General features: G+C 49.2%; 1 protein-coding gene across 2 annotated transcripts; it reads left to right on the top strand.

Annotated features, from left to right (window-relative positions):
• The first annotated feature begins 500 nt into the window (after positions 1–500).
• Positions 501–13,476, top strand: LOC144136425 (uncharacterized). 2 transcript variants are annotated; one of them, XM_077668728.1, is made up of 3 exons: positions 501–768; positions 4,586–4,683; positions 13,165–13,476. In XM_077668728.1, the coding sequence occupies exons 1-3, from the start codon at positions 547–549 to the stop codon at positions 13,418–13,420; spliced, it is 576 nt and encodes a 191-aa protein (XP_077524854.1). In that variant the 5' UTR covers positions 501–546; the 3' UTR covers positions 13,421–13,476. The 2 variants fall into 2 exon arrangements, with proteins under 2 accessions (XP_077524854.1, XP_077524855.1); XM_077668729.1 differs by having other exon boundaries at positions 13,119–13,476.
• Positions 13,477–14,879: the final 1,403 nt, after the last annotated feature.

The following is a 14,879-nucleotide window of genomic DNA, read 5'->3' as shown; positions in this document are numbered from 1 at the left end:
TGCTTCTGGGGCGTGACCACAGCGCTGCAAATCTCTGCGAGGTGAGAATTTTTCCTTCCCACCTTCCATGTCTTGTTCGCATATTCGCTAGTCGAGGATGTCGCCGACCGACTGTGGCTCGCGAGCACGCAGCGGTTCGCCCGGTGGTCACATTTTAGGGGCTCGTTTGGAACGAGAATGATCGGGTCTGCCGTTGCCGGCAAAGAGAAGCCGGGTGTATAGAGCAAGCGCCGCGACTGAAGGCACAGGGCTAGAAAAAAGAGCAGCGAGCGACTGGTCCGCGACGTTAGCAAAAGCTACCATTTTCGATTGTTGCGACTGTTGCTTTTCGACCAAAACGGTCGGACGACCTCGGCGCCTCGCCAGTGAATACGCATGATCCGACAGTAAACTCGGTTGCCCAGGAATGTCCTGTTAGCGGAACGCTTACTGTATCGAGAATTCAGAGTCGGCTTAAGCTAGCAATGGCTCTCGATGCCCCTTTGGTTCCATCGCAGCCAGTCGCTGAGCGGTCGTGAGAGAGGGGCCGTTCCGACGGGTTCCGCCATGAGCACGAGCAGCGACACGTCCTCCGAGACCACGTCCAGCTCGACGTCGGACTACTTCGACTCTACGAGCACCACGTCGACGTCTTTCTCGGACCAGGAGGACGGCTCGTTGCTGGTGGCCGCGGCGCGGTTCGTCAACCGGAGCTCGTTAAGCAACAACCGGCCGCCGAGGCGCTTACGCCAGGGACCCGACCCGGACGCCAGCCTCACCGTGCTGGAGGCTAGCACACTTTCTACTCGCTACTTTGTCTTCTTAGTTCCCCCGATCCCAAGCCGTGCAAAGGGGGGGGGGGGGGGGGGTTGTTTCTAAAGAGAACAGCGCAGACACAAAAGGACGAGTGCAGTAGACAATAAGACAGGCGCTGGCTCCATATATACTCCCTTCGTCCTTTGTACCTGCACCGTTCCCTCTAGGAATGCCGTACTAACTAGCTGAACTTCGTGTTCTATTTTAGTTCCTTTATGTACACCAAATCATTTTTATTTTATTTTTCTCCGGAAGCTCCATATATACTCCCTTCGTCCTTTGTACCTGCACCGTTCCCTCTAGGAATGCCGTACTAACTAGCTGAACTTTGTGTTCTATTTTAGTTCCTTTATGTACACCAAATCATTTTTATTTTATTTTTCTCCGGAAGCTCCATATATACTCCCTTCGTCCTTTGTACCTGCACCGTTCCCTCTAGGAATGCCGTACTAACTAGCTGAACTTTGTGTTCTATTTTAGTTCCTTTATGTACACCAAATCATTTTTATTTTATTTTTCTCCGGAAGCTCCATATATACTCCCTTCGTCCTTTGTACCTGCACCGTTCCCTCTAGGAATGCCGTACTAACTAGCTGAACTTTGTGTTCTATTTTAGTTCCTTTATGTACACCAAATCATTTTTATTTTATTTTTCTCCGGAAGCTCCATATATACTCCCTTCGTCCTTTGTACCTGCACCGTTCCCTCTAGGAATGCCGTACTAACTAGCTGAACTTTGTGTTCTATTTTAGTTCCTTTATGTACACCAAATCATTTTTATTTTATTTTTCTCCGGAAGCTCCATATATACTCCCTTCGTCCTTTGTACCTGCACCGTTCCCTCTAGGAATGCCGTACTAACTAGCTGAACTTTGTGTTCTATTTTAGTTCCTTTATGTACACCAAATCATTTTTATTTTATTTTTCTCCGGAAGCTCCATATATACTCCCTTCGTCCTTTGTACCTGCACCGTTCCCTCTAGGAATGCCGTACTAACTAGCTGAACTTTGTGTTCTATTTTAGTTCCTTTATGTACACCAAATCATTTTTATTTTATTTTTCTCCGGAAGCTCCATATATACTCCCTTCGTCCTTTGTACCTGCACCGTTCCCTCTAGGAATGCCGTACTAACTAGCTGAACTTTGTGTTCTATTTTAGTTCCTTTATGTACACCAAATCATTTTTATTTTATTTTTCTCCGGAAGCGAGTCGCCACACTATAGAATTATTTAGCGGTTAAAGGCGCAACCGTTAGCATTCACGTTGTAGGTGTCCAACGTTCGGTGTACGTGATTCGTAAACCGCTTTACACTTCGTATAGGTGTACAAATATTCGATAATTTCGAATATTCGATCGAGTAGTGAAGTAATAGATATGCTTCTATATAGCTTCCGGCAGGCTGTGTCAGTGACGACTTAAGAGAGGTAGGAAAGCCTCAGGATGAATGAAAGCGACAACGACAGGCCTGCATCAGAATCGCACGACAGACCGCATCGTTGCTTTTAGTCCTGCCGGCGCAGTAATAGTCTCGAAGGGGTCACGCGGCAATCTGCCCGCGGATCAAATCAGCTGTCGATTGATCGGCCGGTCATGCGAGTCCATTCTAATGAGGGATAGGAACCCCCGCCACGCATCGTGAAGTAAAAAAAAAGTTACGACTTGCAGAAGATCACAGTGTGCGGCGAATAAATGCAAATGCGCAATGGCACTGCTGATGCTGGGATGCCAAGGGCAGTAATTGGGCGGGTAATTGAAGCCAGTGTCTCTGGAATCGTCGGGCGCCAACCGGGCAGTCCTCGAATCGCACCGTTCCCCAGAGCGCAGCGCGCCTTAACATGAGGCCATACTTCGCCAGTAGTGACAGTTTTGAATATTTTTTTACCGCGCACATATCAACAATGGAACTTAAATAATAGAAATTAATGCCACATTATTTTATGTAGTTTGTTGCGTTTACAGTGTATTGCTTCCATTTCTTTCATGTTGACCGCAGCGGTGGCCGAGTGGTTGAGCGTCCGCCTCGCATGCGGGAGGTACGAGGTTTGATCCCCAGTGCCGCCGGGTACCCACCGATGATAGAATAGGTGCAAGCTTTCCCCTGGTCTGGTTGTCGGCTTAATTAGGGTGCAATGCTTTGGAAATGGGTCTCTGACCCCACCTTGAGTTGAAGAAAAATACCTTGTGTCATGGCGCTCTTTGGTCACAGATGCCCTTGCGCCATAAAAATCCATCATCATTACCATTTCTTTCATGTTACTGCAACTTTGATACATTGTGTTCATTTCCGGTGCTCTGCCGTATTTCATGTCAATTCTGTTTTCTTGTTTTGTTTTTTTGCATAAGTTTATTGATGATCTGTTTGCCTATTCATGATAGGGGCTGTAGTATATAAATAGATAAATAAAATTGACAGGGCGTTTACTTCTGGTTAACGCGATATTCAGCGACAGATGTTAAGGTACTTTACGATATCGATAACATATGGATACTTTAAGATATGTTGTGGTAGAGGATCTGAGAGCGATCTCACATCTGTATAGTCTTAGGGCGCTCTTTTAAGTTTTCCACACCCGCCGTGGTGGCTCAGTGGTTATGGTGATCGACTGCTGGCCCGAAAGACGCGGGTTCGATCCCGGCCGCGGTGGTCGAGTTTCGATGGAGGCGAAATTCTAGAGGCCCGTGTACTGTGCAATGTCAGTGTACAAGAGCCCCAGGTGGATGAAATGTCCGGAGCCCTTCACTACGGCGTCCCTCATAGCCCGAGACGCTTTGGGACGTTAAACCGCCATAAATCAAATCATAAGTTTTCCGCACATAGTCGTTTTTCGTCGAGGTCTCCTCTCCGATCCGCTGCTCTAGCCGCTCTGGAAGTTCAGCGCCGCCGAAGGTCCTCTCCTCGGGCGGCGCGTTTCGCAGCAGCTGCCGCACATGGACCGTGCTACATTCATCCGCTCTCGCCATATACTCCCTCCCCCTTGCTCGATAACCCTCCTTCTCATTCCAGGTTAACTGCCCTCCAGGTAGTTTCCGTGGCAACCGCCGACCGGTTGCGCCTTCTTACACTCTCGCCATACCCTCCCCCTGCCAGGGTAACCATCCACCGGTTGGAGATTCCTTCGCTCTCGCCACACCGTCGTCCTTTCTCGGTAACCACCTGACGGGCGGTTCGCGGGGTAACCACCCTCCGGTTGCGTCTTCCTGTACGCTGTGACCATAAAGCCTCTTTCCATGGCTCTCTTCCATCTAGAGTAACTGCCCTCCGGGTGGTTTCTGTGGCAACCACCGACTTGTCATGCTCACGCCAAGCACCCCTCCCTCTACAGTAACCATCCTTCAGTCCTCCGCTCTCCCGATACCCTCCTCCTTCCACGGTAGCCGAATGGTTCCTGTGGTAATCACGCACCGCTTAAGCTTTTCTCCGCTCACGTCATATCATTGCACGGTAGCCATGCCCCGAGTGGTCCCCATGGGAGCGCACCCACCGGTTGCGCCGACGACTACGACTGGCTACGACGCGAAACACAGGAACGGGCACTCGGCAGCTCTCGTAAATTCGTCGTTCAGAGAGCTGAGATGGCGACCTTGGATAACATTGGCTTGTTCTTGCCGCCATCTAGGCGTCGTCGCGAACGAATGCGAATTCATTTTTAATTCCCCTTTGTAAAGCTCAAGCCGCGAAATCAATTCGCATTGCAAGAATCTTCTATTTGAACGCTCAAGGACTTTCGAATATAACGCGTACACGCTGTGCACGTAATGCTGCGTCGTCTATATGTGTGTGCCGCAGGCTCTCGAAGATGAAGACGACGAAGAAGAGAGCTCCGGAACGCCCAAGGAGAAGTGCAGCATCTGCCTGATGTCCTACCGCCAGACTGACACGCTCAAGTATAGACGCCTCGTTGTATACCGTTAACGATCACTCGGAATAAGTGTGTAACTGAGCTTTGTAACGATGCGTATAACGTATTATCGCGCCACACAAGCAACATCAGGTAACACCCTCGGATAGTGCTTGCGTAGTTACATACGGGCAGGCTAGGTCCAGTCCTGTACATTGTGTTCCTTGTCCCCGAGCCAATCATCACGTACGCTTGCCACAATGCAGCTTCGTTCTGAACAACTGTGTTCTATAGGCGGAAGCATATTAGAAACAGTAGTGTTATCATATCTTGATAACACTACTGTGTGCCACTTGTCGCGGCGGTGATCTGGGCAACTGCAATGGGTTTTTGTTCTAACTTAGTATAATCCTATACATGGCCCTTATAGTCACTCTGTGTTCAGTGTCAAATGAAGCTTTCATTGCCGTCAAAGTTGTCACAATTTCTCCTGCTACTCTGATTCAAACTCGCCTCAGTGGTGATATGGTGTCGACGTACGCGGGCTTCTTTCATTTTGCTGGCTTAGTTTTTTCCGTCCTTGTGCACTAGTAGTTGCGACACAGAAGTTACCAGAGGTGCGTAATCCTTCATTTTCCTCTCCGTGCAACAAAAAGAAATTGACAACGATTGCGATTCTCAGTAATAGGAATGAACTACAGAGCCGAGTAGGGATATTTCGTTGACACTTGTGGTGTTTTGTCTTTGGCCGCAGATTTAAATTTGTCGCACATACACATAACTACTCAGGTGAAAACCCGCGAACTACGCGAATTCCCTGCAGTCTCGCGAACTCCCCGCATCTGCTCAGTCGGAGCCACGCTCCCTTGCGCTTCATCATTCCTCCTCTTCATCTGTTACCTCCTCCTTCGCTTTCCTCGTCATTCTCTTTGAGGCTTCGACGACGGTCGTCAATCAGGATGGACCACAAACTTGTGCGCTGTAAAAGAAAGGCGACTAGAAATTCAAGCGTCCCGCGTGCAGTTGTGTACGTCACGCGGCTGGGCCCCTCGATATTCTTGTCGACGTGCTTGTGCAGCACTGGCCATTCGTTTTCTCATTGCTCGTTTTACATATCGAAAGACCTGCCATCAATAAGCCTTAATTGCCGAACACCAAAGCGCAAAGTCAGGGTTGGTCGTCGTGCTTTCTAGAAGTCCTGTAGTCCGGCGTCGTCACGCCGTCGATGCGCAAAGATGGCAGGGTATAGTAATATGTTGTAAGCACTGTCGCAGAAATCCTTTGTGTGTGTCAAATCTGGATATCATAAGTTTTTGCTGTCCAATCGGAGCTAAGGCTTCGCTATTTTTATTTTTTTTAAAGGCTGCGACAACTACGCGAGCGCCCTCTCGGGAGTTCCAAAGAGGAGCGCGATAGGCCGGATAGGCTTAGTGCGCGACAGGCTGGTTAGCGACGCGTGACATTTTCGCCTTCGCGCTCCGCTCCAAGGGTCCAGAGTTAACGCGGCAGCTGGATCAAACTTTTGAAAAATAGAGGTGCTTTGATCGGAGCCGCTTCCTCTCTCGCCTTTACCCTCCTCCTCACTCTCCTGCACTCTTCTCCCCCGCTTTCCTCATGGTCTTCCGGTTAAAACATCACCGCCTAACGTCGCTCAACCCAGAAACGACTAGCCCATTAACAGCTGCGCTGTTAAGTCTTCCTTGACGTTACCAAAGGCATCCAAATTTTTGTTGCGTTATTTCTTCGGAATGATGCGCAAGACGTCATAAAATTTGGGTCGCCTTGAGGAATCCACTTAAGCTCGGTAAATAACTTGGAATTCAAATTTTTCCTTAGGTTATTTCGATTTCAGCAGAAAACATTGAGGTCAACTGAGAGGCATGCAGAAGTAGGAATGTATTAGCGGTTTCTTTATTTGTTGTCATTACAGCTCTTTAAGAAGTTTAAGGCTGGTGTAAGATAAGGAGTGAATTTAACCCTTTACCGGACAGATTCCTTTTTTCAATAAATGGTTTTTTATTAGCCGTGCTGCCATCTGTTGGGAAACAGAAAAAAATGCTTTAGTCGAGTGCCAGAAAAAACACGACAAGCTGGACTCGTCATGAACCGTAAATGAGTGAGAAATGAGACTTACTCTTATGGTGTGCGTTGTTTTATCTACATCTCTCGTCTCCTAAATATCACGTACATTCCATCATGACCAACCAACTGGCCCCTGTATTAGTCTTATGATCAGAAATGATAGTTGGCTTATGACGAGTCAGACTCGATCGTCCAAGTTGGTTGGGATTTAAATGTCAAAAAAGCGATTTTATCATAGTTTTTGTATGCCTCACGTGACCTCACATGCCTTGAGGTCAACGGTCAATATGCCTTGAGATAAACCTCACATGACTGGAGAACAACAGCTCCGCGCACGTTCATGAAAGCCACGCATAATCCCTCCGTGACAAAAAAGCAGTGCGTTGTTAAAAACTTTCAACACGATAGCGTTAAGAACCCCGTGTCGCAGAAAAGCCTTCGACGTGAGCGAAAAATCCAAAAGTTTGCAGAGAAGCAACCTATAGGTGGCGGGTTGGGTCACGTGACTGCTAAGTCGTCACAACCTGTCCAGGGGATTGTGAGCAAACTGCCCAGTGGGAAAGGTGTCAGTTAAATTAATGATTCGTCGCGAGAGGTTGTTCGGAAAGGGCAAGCTAGTTGGGCCTCACAAGCCCCACCGGTAGCATCATCTATAGCTACCATCTCAGGGCAGTGGCGCATTGCTTAACCGCTGCACCACGGCGCCATGAGTGGTATGAGGACTCCCATGGATCTATGACTGTGAAGTAGGATGGCCGATTCCGCGTGTATGGGCATTAACTTATTAACTCTATCGCCTCATACCCTTAAGGCGAAGCTGAAGTGTCCCATCCAGTTTTCATGTTACCTGAACAAGATGGTAATCACAAGACGAAATTACAAGCAGTTATTATGATGTCTCTAATTTGTTTGATATACAGTCGAACTCAGTTAGATCGATTTATCCTTTATATCGAATAATTTCTGAGCATCGCAAAGATGCAACATGAATGTATAGGAATACATCGTACAAAAATTAGCCGTCACATCCGATAGATCAAACTTCGGGCAACACCGGGTTACTAAAGAAGCTGGCTTTCCCTCAATACATGTTTGGGGGTTAGCTTTCCTGTAGGTTCGATCGAACTTCGGACAACTCCGGTCGACTCAGAAAGCTGGCTTTTCCTCAGCACACTTGCGGAGGTTAGCTTTTTCGCATGATCCTGCGGGTGGTGTTGATGCTATGAGCGCTCGCAGACCAATGGTGACGCGTATTTCCATGACGTATACGCGGCGGGAGCATGCGTTTTTAGCGAGTTGCGCCGGTTGTGCCGGAGTATTGAGGCAGCTAGGTCGCACGTACTGTTAGTCATGCTGCCATCGGCAATTTCGCATGGCTTTCGGTGTCTCTGTGTGCGCGCGATGACAGCCGCGAAAAGGCAGAACCTTTCCTTTCCCATGAAACTAAATTATCAAGGGAGTTGGGCGATGTGAAGAAATCCGAAGTCGCCGCCGCAGCACACAAGATTCTGAGAAGCACGCTCAGCGCCATGAAAGCGCTTTCGGTTCCAGTGACCCACAGGTCCAATCGAAGAGCGTGGATGACCTGCGAACTTATTGCCAAGTGGCTGAAGTCTATACTCCGTTTCGTACATCAGGTGCAACGCTGTGAAAGGTACGGAAGTAGTCCGTACGGAAAAATAAAGGGAGGCGTGTTACTCCACTCTTGTTCTGTCGCCAAGTGGTTAAGGCACGAGAAAGCAACGGCTTGTCGTCTGCAGTAACAGTGCATTTATTCAAGCTCGTGACAAATGTGTCATGTAGTAAGTCTGCAGGCAAAGCCTTTAGTATGTTTCGCTCACCGCAAGGAGGGCACTACTTACTGGTCGCGGTTGCAGGCAGCGCAAACAAGAGCGCTAGATTTGACAGCGTTGCACATGATGTATGAAACGGAGTATAGGAACCACGACCTGCTAGGACTACATCGTATCGTCTGCCTCATCGTAGACAACGACCGTGCTCACCTCTGCAGTGCTAGTTTCAGCAACATTGTACTTCGCTTCCTGCCGCTGAAAGCGACGTCGGTGCTTCTGCCCTTTGACCCGGGTATATAATGCGCGGTGAAGGTTGGTTGTAAGAATTAAACGTCCGATTTAACGGCTTCTGCAGAACTCAAGGACTGGAAGAGGCCTAAAAATAGACCTCTTAGGCGCACTGTCTATGCCGAGTGGATATTAGAATCATGTCAAAAACGAAACTATACAAACGCTTTCGACATTCCGGTTTCTGCTTTCCCGGAGAAGGCGGAGCGAATTCTTTGTCGGGTGAGCTTAACGAAGCCGTCGTGGGAGTTGACGATTTGTGGAACCGGTTGTCCGAATTTCGTGGGGCTATTTGTGATGGGCAGCCGAAGGCGACTTTGTCTCCGCGGACGACGACGTTGATGCCGCGGTAGAGCTTGCGGACGAAGACATCATTGCCGATGTCTTGGATAGCCAGGACACCGCTGATGCGAACTGTGACGAGAACATGAGAAACCCTGTGTCCACGTGCTTCGACGTGCTCCGTGCACCCAGCATGGTTCTTCGCTATTTGCGCGTCGATTGAAGGCCGCGTTTCAGCCGTTCGCAGTCCATCGATAACATTGAGAAATGTGTTCTCTCCGAGGCAATGAAGATTAAGAAACAGAAAAAATGAACGACTATTTTTACTCGCTTATCTGCGCACATTACGTAGCTGCCATAGAGATACATTTTCAGAGTGCGGAAGCACTACTCCACGAGGTCTAACCGACTCACCGAGTTTGTGTGAACTGAACCTTCCTTCAACGTCCTTCAGACGCCCTGCAGACATCCTGAACGTCCAGAGGACGTCCAATGGAGTTTCAATGCCATTGGCACGTTGAAGGTGACATTGGCAAAACCTAGCATAGCAGCAGCCCATGCAGAAATAAAGTCAATATTGCCGCGACTGGGTTTCGAAACCGCGGCGGCGCGAACGGATCAGCTTTGGTGGTCACGGCACGAGAGCATTATGCTATTGCCGCAGCCGATAGTGGAGTGGTTACGGGTCAGCTGCGCTGCCTTCGGGACCTACTGGCAGCACAACCGCTGTGAAACCGCGTGACGACGTGAACGTAGGCCGTGCTTGAGAGTGGCCTTCGTTCTCTTGTACTCCTTTTCCACGGCACATCGCTGTCGCGCGGTGAAGCCTGCTACCCTAGCGGCAGCCCTCGCGTGGCGTGCTTCGCTGAGAAGGCGTTGAGGGGTCCAAGTGTACCTGAATTTTAATGGGCGATAATTATATTTACAGTGAACTCGTAGCATGATTACACATCTTGTATTGAGCAGTGACTAGTCCCAAAGCACTTCCTCAGCGGCTTCGATGTGAAGCACGGTGCTGCAGTACGCCGGCGGGTGGCACGCCGCTGCAACAAACGCGCCAATGGCGTAGGTGCAGCGCATTGCCGCTTTTAGATTACAGATAGGCTTATCTATAGCCATTTTTTATATATCAAATTGTCGATATATCTAACTATTTCCATTCCCCGAGTTCGATGTTATCCGGGTTCACTGTAGTCAAACATTAAAACGGTGATTTCGTTATTTGTTGCGATTGGTCAGCGGAGGAATAGGCACGCCGTGGACCATGGCTCTTTATTAAAAACTGCTGTTTTAAATTTGTATCCTGCTATAAATGTCGCCACGGTGGAGCAGTTGCCAGCAGAATAGTCGCATGGCTAATTCCGCCTGTAGGTTAACGCAACCTCCATTCAACTTTCGACTCATCGTTGGTCGACTGTAACGTCATGGCCATCGTTTGGCGGGTGAAATCGAAACAACTTGAGAGAAAGATTCTTTAGCGGACGCTGGCGAGTTCCACGCGGCGATCTTCGCTCATTTCTTCGCTCATTTCCTGTTTTCGGTGAAAGTACTCTCTGCCGTGTACTATAGGAAGTACGTCGTGTTCAAAGCCAACCTTGTTTGAGCATCTTCCGTCGGTCAGCCGAAATGATGCGTGTAACTGCATATGCGTGATCTCAGTCATTTTAAAAATGGCTAGCTATACAAGCACGATGCTTTTTTTTTTCTTGCTCACATCTTCCCGCAAGGTCTGAACTTAGTCCTGAGTTGTATGTCCCACTTCGCGAAGGCTACCTCCTTCTGTACGCCACGCGTCCCAAACAGCGCAGCCGTTCTTTTCATCATTTTTCTTGTGCACGTCGAAAAATGACTGCGCGAAATACCGGCCGCGGTGGCTCAGTGGTTACGGTGCTCGGCTACCGATCCAGAGTACCCGGGTTGGCACCCGACCGCGGCGGCCGCGTTTCGACGGAGGCGAAACGCAAAGGCGCCCGTGTGTTGTGCGATGTCAGTGGACGTTAAAGGTCCCCAGGTGGTCGAAATTGTTCCGGAGTCCTCCACTACGGCACCTTTTTCTTCCTTTCTTCTCTCAGTCCCTCCTTTATCCCTTCCCTTACTGCGCGGTTCAGGTGTCCCCGAGACGCAACACAGATGCTGCGCAATTTCCTTTCCCCAAAAATTAATCTATTTTAATTTATGCGCCAAGAAAACACTTTGGTTTGTGCTGCCACTCAGCGTTGTTTGTGAACACTACATTCCTTGCCGGCTGCTATCTATGGGCCCCGAGACCTGAGAATATGTTCTGGCGGGGTGGGAACTTGGAGTTGTGACCAGTTCGCTGTTGGCGCAAGACATCGCAGGTGGGCAGGTTGCCGCTAGAATACGCGCGGTTGAATTAGCCCCTGCCTCCCCCATCCCCTGATATGCTTCCCGAGCAGTCACCGCCGGCGGCAGCAAGCTCTTCCGCAACACGTTGCCCAACAAAGTGCGGGCATTGCGTCAGCCCTTTTCAAACCTCCAAACACCCCTCGAAAGGCGTGAACATCGGCCTTTTTATTGGCCTTTTTCTGAAGCCAGTCAGTGCGCTTCCCCCCCCCCCCCCCCCCCCCCCTTTTTTTTCCCCTTGTGGCGCGAAATATGAGTTCCTTACTGTGAACGAGAGTTTTCTTCGTTTTGTTTTGATCATTATCATCGCCAGAATGCTTACGATAGTATAGGATACAACTTTTTTTTTAAAGAAAACAGAAGTTGGTAACAGTGGGCGATGGTCAGCGGAGTCTTGTATTACTCCGCTGACTAATCAAAACGATGAACAAAATGAGCATTTTAATGTTTGACTGTATCAGACAGGCATCGAAATTCTTGACATTATAATTTCGTCTCGTGATAGTTTCTTATTTACGTAGGTAGCGAGAAAAGCTCAACAACGGTGTACTTTTTGTTACGGAGAGATTCTGTTTGGCTGTCCCGAATGTGGGCGGAGCTTCACTACACTTGTATCCGACCGTAACACTAGCAAATTGTTCGGAGTTGCTAGTAACTTCCTCACTCGCCAACGCGTTTTTCTGCAACATTCATACGTATGCGTTTAGCCGCGTTGCCGCGAGTTTTATTGCTGTGCAGTGTTCAAGCAGTAGAGATGTTTATTTTTTAATTGTATGATTATTTTTGTTGTCATGCTAGGTCTGTGGAGACTATAATCGATCTGACTTTACCCGGTCTGGACCTTTGGGGGCCTATCAAATGAAGTATACATGTCTGGGTTGTCCGAAAATAGGTTAGCAGTTGCGCTGTAACGGTACTAAACAGCCGAAACCCTCAGTCGGCAGAACTCATATTGCCCGTATGCCTAGCTCGAACACTTCCCAAATATTTTTCGCGGCACTAAAAACCTGAATAACTTACATTCTTTCTGCAGCTATACAGTCGCTCTCACCGTTACCTGCAACGCGACGAAAACTATGAATTTGCATTGGCAGCGCAAAAACTCGGTAAACATTACGGGGCGGTGCCACAGTTCTGAGCTTGGTACAGCACGTCGGGCCTCCAGGAGCGTAATGTCCTTTGACACACAATCTTATCGTACATAGCCCGTCTATTCAACCTGTTTGCGTAAGCACGATATCGATCCTTTTTATTCCTGGTAAAAGATTCAGGCGGTGCTGATTTATGCTAACAGTCGCCGACGCTGATCACAGGAACGGACACAGTCAGGAAAACAAAAACAAAAATCACGTAAACGCCTCTTCTGCGATGGCTATAAATGACGTCGCAGCGGGCGCCATATGTTAGCGGACCACAACCGCACATATCGCCCACTGCTGGGATACGTGCCCTATGGAAACTCCGCGTGGTCAACCACATTGTGCCCCTAACGCCACGTGCAAGCAATGCAAGAATGCCAGCTGCAACCGTTGTTTTAGCCCGTTACGCGTACTCTAAAGATGAGCTGTGTACGGTTCCGTCGCATATAATGTTTCCCGCAATTGTTTAGCCGAGGCGCGTGTAGAGGATGCTACCTTCGGCGATACTCACAAATAGTAATGTACACGCGTAGGCAGCTGGCCTGCGGTCACGTGTTCCACGACAGCTGCGTGTCGCAGTGGCTGCAGTGGAACAACATCTGCCCCGTGTGCCGTACGCGCCTGGTCACCCCTCCGTCGTCTCCGCGGAGGCGTCGCCGCCGAAGGAGGGCTGCAGCTCGACAGGCGGCGCCACCGGCGGCGCAGCACTGAGCTTGTGCGCTCTCACCTTGGTCGCCCAAGGTGTTATCGATGCCGAGTCCACGACGCCGCAGGGGCTCTTCTGGCCCGTGTTGCGCCCCAATGGCGCAAACTGTATACACTCCAGGAGGGCTGACGCATGTGACTGAGACAAAAGGAAAAAGTAATAATCATGATATTTCTGCACAGCAGCATGCACTTGCTTTGTTTCCTCGTCTTCACGCCTGGTACGTCGGATAGATCCAAGCCAAACGCGACTTTCTGAATTCCGAAACCATGCAGTCTGTCCGCGCCAAGATGGCCTGTAGTGTGTCAAATTCTGTCGTGTTTCGCCTATTCGATGCAGTCGAATGCGCCAAACTTACATTGCCTTTTATACAAGCATATGTGGGAATAGAACTATGGTGACATTTTTTCCAATGGATGGATGGATGACAACTATTTCCACCGAAATGGAGACCCATTACTACTCTCCGGCCCCGGCACCTGGAGGACGGGGGCCGGGGCCGGAGCCCTCAGCCGCCAGGCGGATAGCTTGTTTTTCGCCGAGCGGGATCATCGCTTCGCAGCAGAGCTTCCCAGCTTGCTCTGCTACGAATATTTTCTTCTACTCCAGGGGAGTCGGCGCATTCCCTTATTACGTGGTCGAGGGTACCCCTCTCTCCGCACGTTTTACATTTCTACCAATAACTCGCGACTGACGTCACCATATGTTTGACAACGGACTGCGGCAGGCACGTGCTTGAGAAACTGCACGCAGAGTTCCTGATAGCGGTTCTCGCAGACCTGACGCCATGTGTGCGCAAGTTATCACGGCTTGAAGTTCCGTGACCGATGGCCTCGAGCGCCGATGCCGCCCGATGCCACAGAGAAAGAAAGCGACCTGTTACAGCGCCATCTAGAATTTTTCAAATTCTAGGTGGCTTTGCCCTTTCCAACGCGCGCACTTGCCGCTGGGAGAGGGCGCTGTAGAAACGATAGAATACCTCACACTAAAATGTGATGGTATCCATCCTGATGTCGATGCAGGCACAGTCACTCTTCCTGAGGCCCTAGGGTTTAGAGATAACAATAGTCATGTAAATAAATCTGCAGTGGAAATTAGCAAAAAGCGATTGGAGGATTGGTGGCTCAAAAGCAGAGAGGTGGCGTAAGGTTAAAAGTGTAGGAAGACGAATTGAACGAAAATGGCGAAATTTAATAACACAGTTAAACGAAAATAAAGAGGAAAAAAAGCTGAGCATGGTGGCTACTGCCATCACCCCGTTTCAAAGGGGACGCTCCTACCTTCCATCCATCCATCCATCCACGTGGCCTTACTCGGATATTGAAAAGCAAAAAAAAAAAAAAAATGCGCCTCACGAAACTGCGCGCGCAGATCTGTACTTGGCACCTGCGGTTTGTTTAAGGTCGCTGATAACGCATACTCAATCACAAGCACAAACATTTTACACTTTGACCGTCATCTCGACCAAGTTTCCCTAGGTCTGGTTTTTTCGATAATCTCCGACGGCCGTTCTATTGCACTTACTATGCTGGCTAAGAAAATCAACCTTTGTGTAATGCCGACAAGTCACGCGCAGTAAAAGCTAGAA

Source organism: Amblyomma americanum, chromosome 6, assembly GCF_052857255.1.
Source record: "Amblyomma americanum isolate KBUSLIRL-KWMA chromosome 6, ASM5285725v1, whole genome shotgun sequence".
Lineage (NCBI taxonomy): Eukaryota > Metazoa > Arthropoda > Arachnida > Ixodida > Ixodidae > Amblyomma > Amblyomma americanum.
This window is presented reverse-complemented; position numbering and strand designations above follow the sequence as displayed.

Bases quoted from the DNA above. Each gene is read 5' to 3' on its own strand.
- LOC144136425 (XM_077668728.1), top strand. From the start codon at position 547: ATGAGCACGAGCAGCGACACGTCCTCCGAGACCACGTCCAGCTCGACG. The intron at 769-4,585 runs GCTAGCACACTT...TGTGTGCCGCAG, and splicing joins CCAGCCTCACCGTGCTGGAG to GCTCTCGAAGATGAAGACGA. The intron at 4,684-13,164 runs GTATAGACGCCT...TGCGTGTCGCAG, and splicing joins CGCCAGACTGACACGCTCAA to TGGCTGCAGTGGAACAACAT.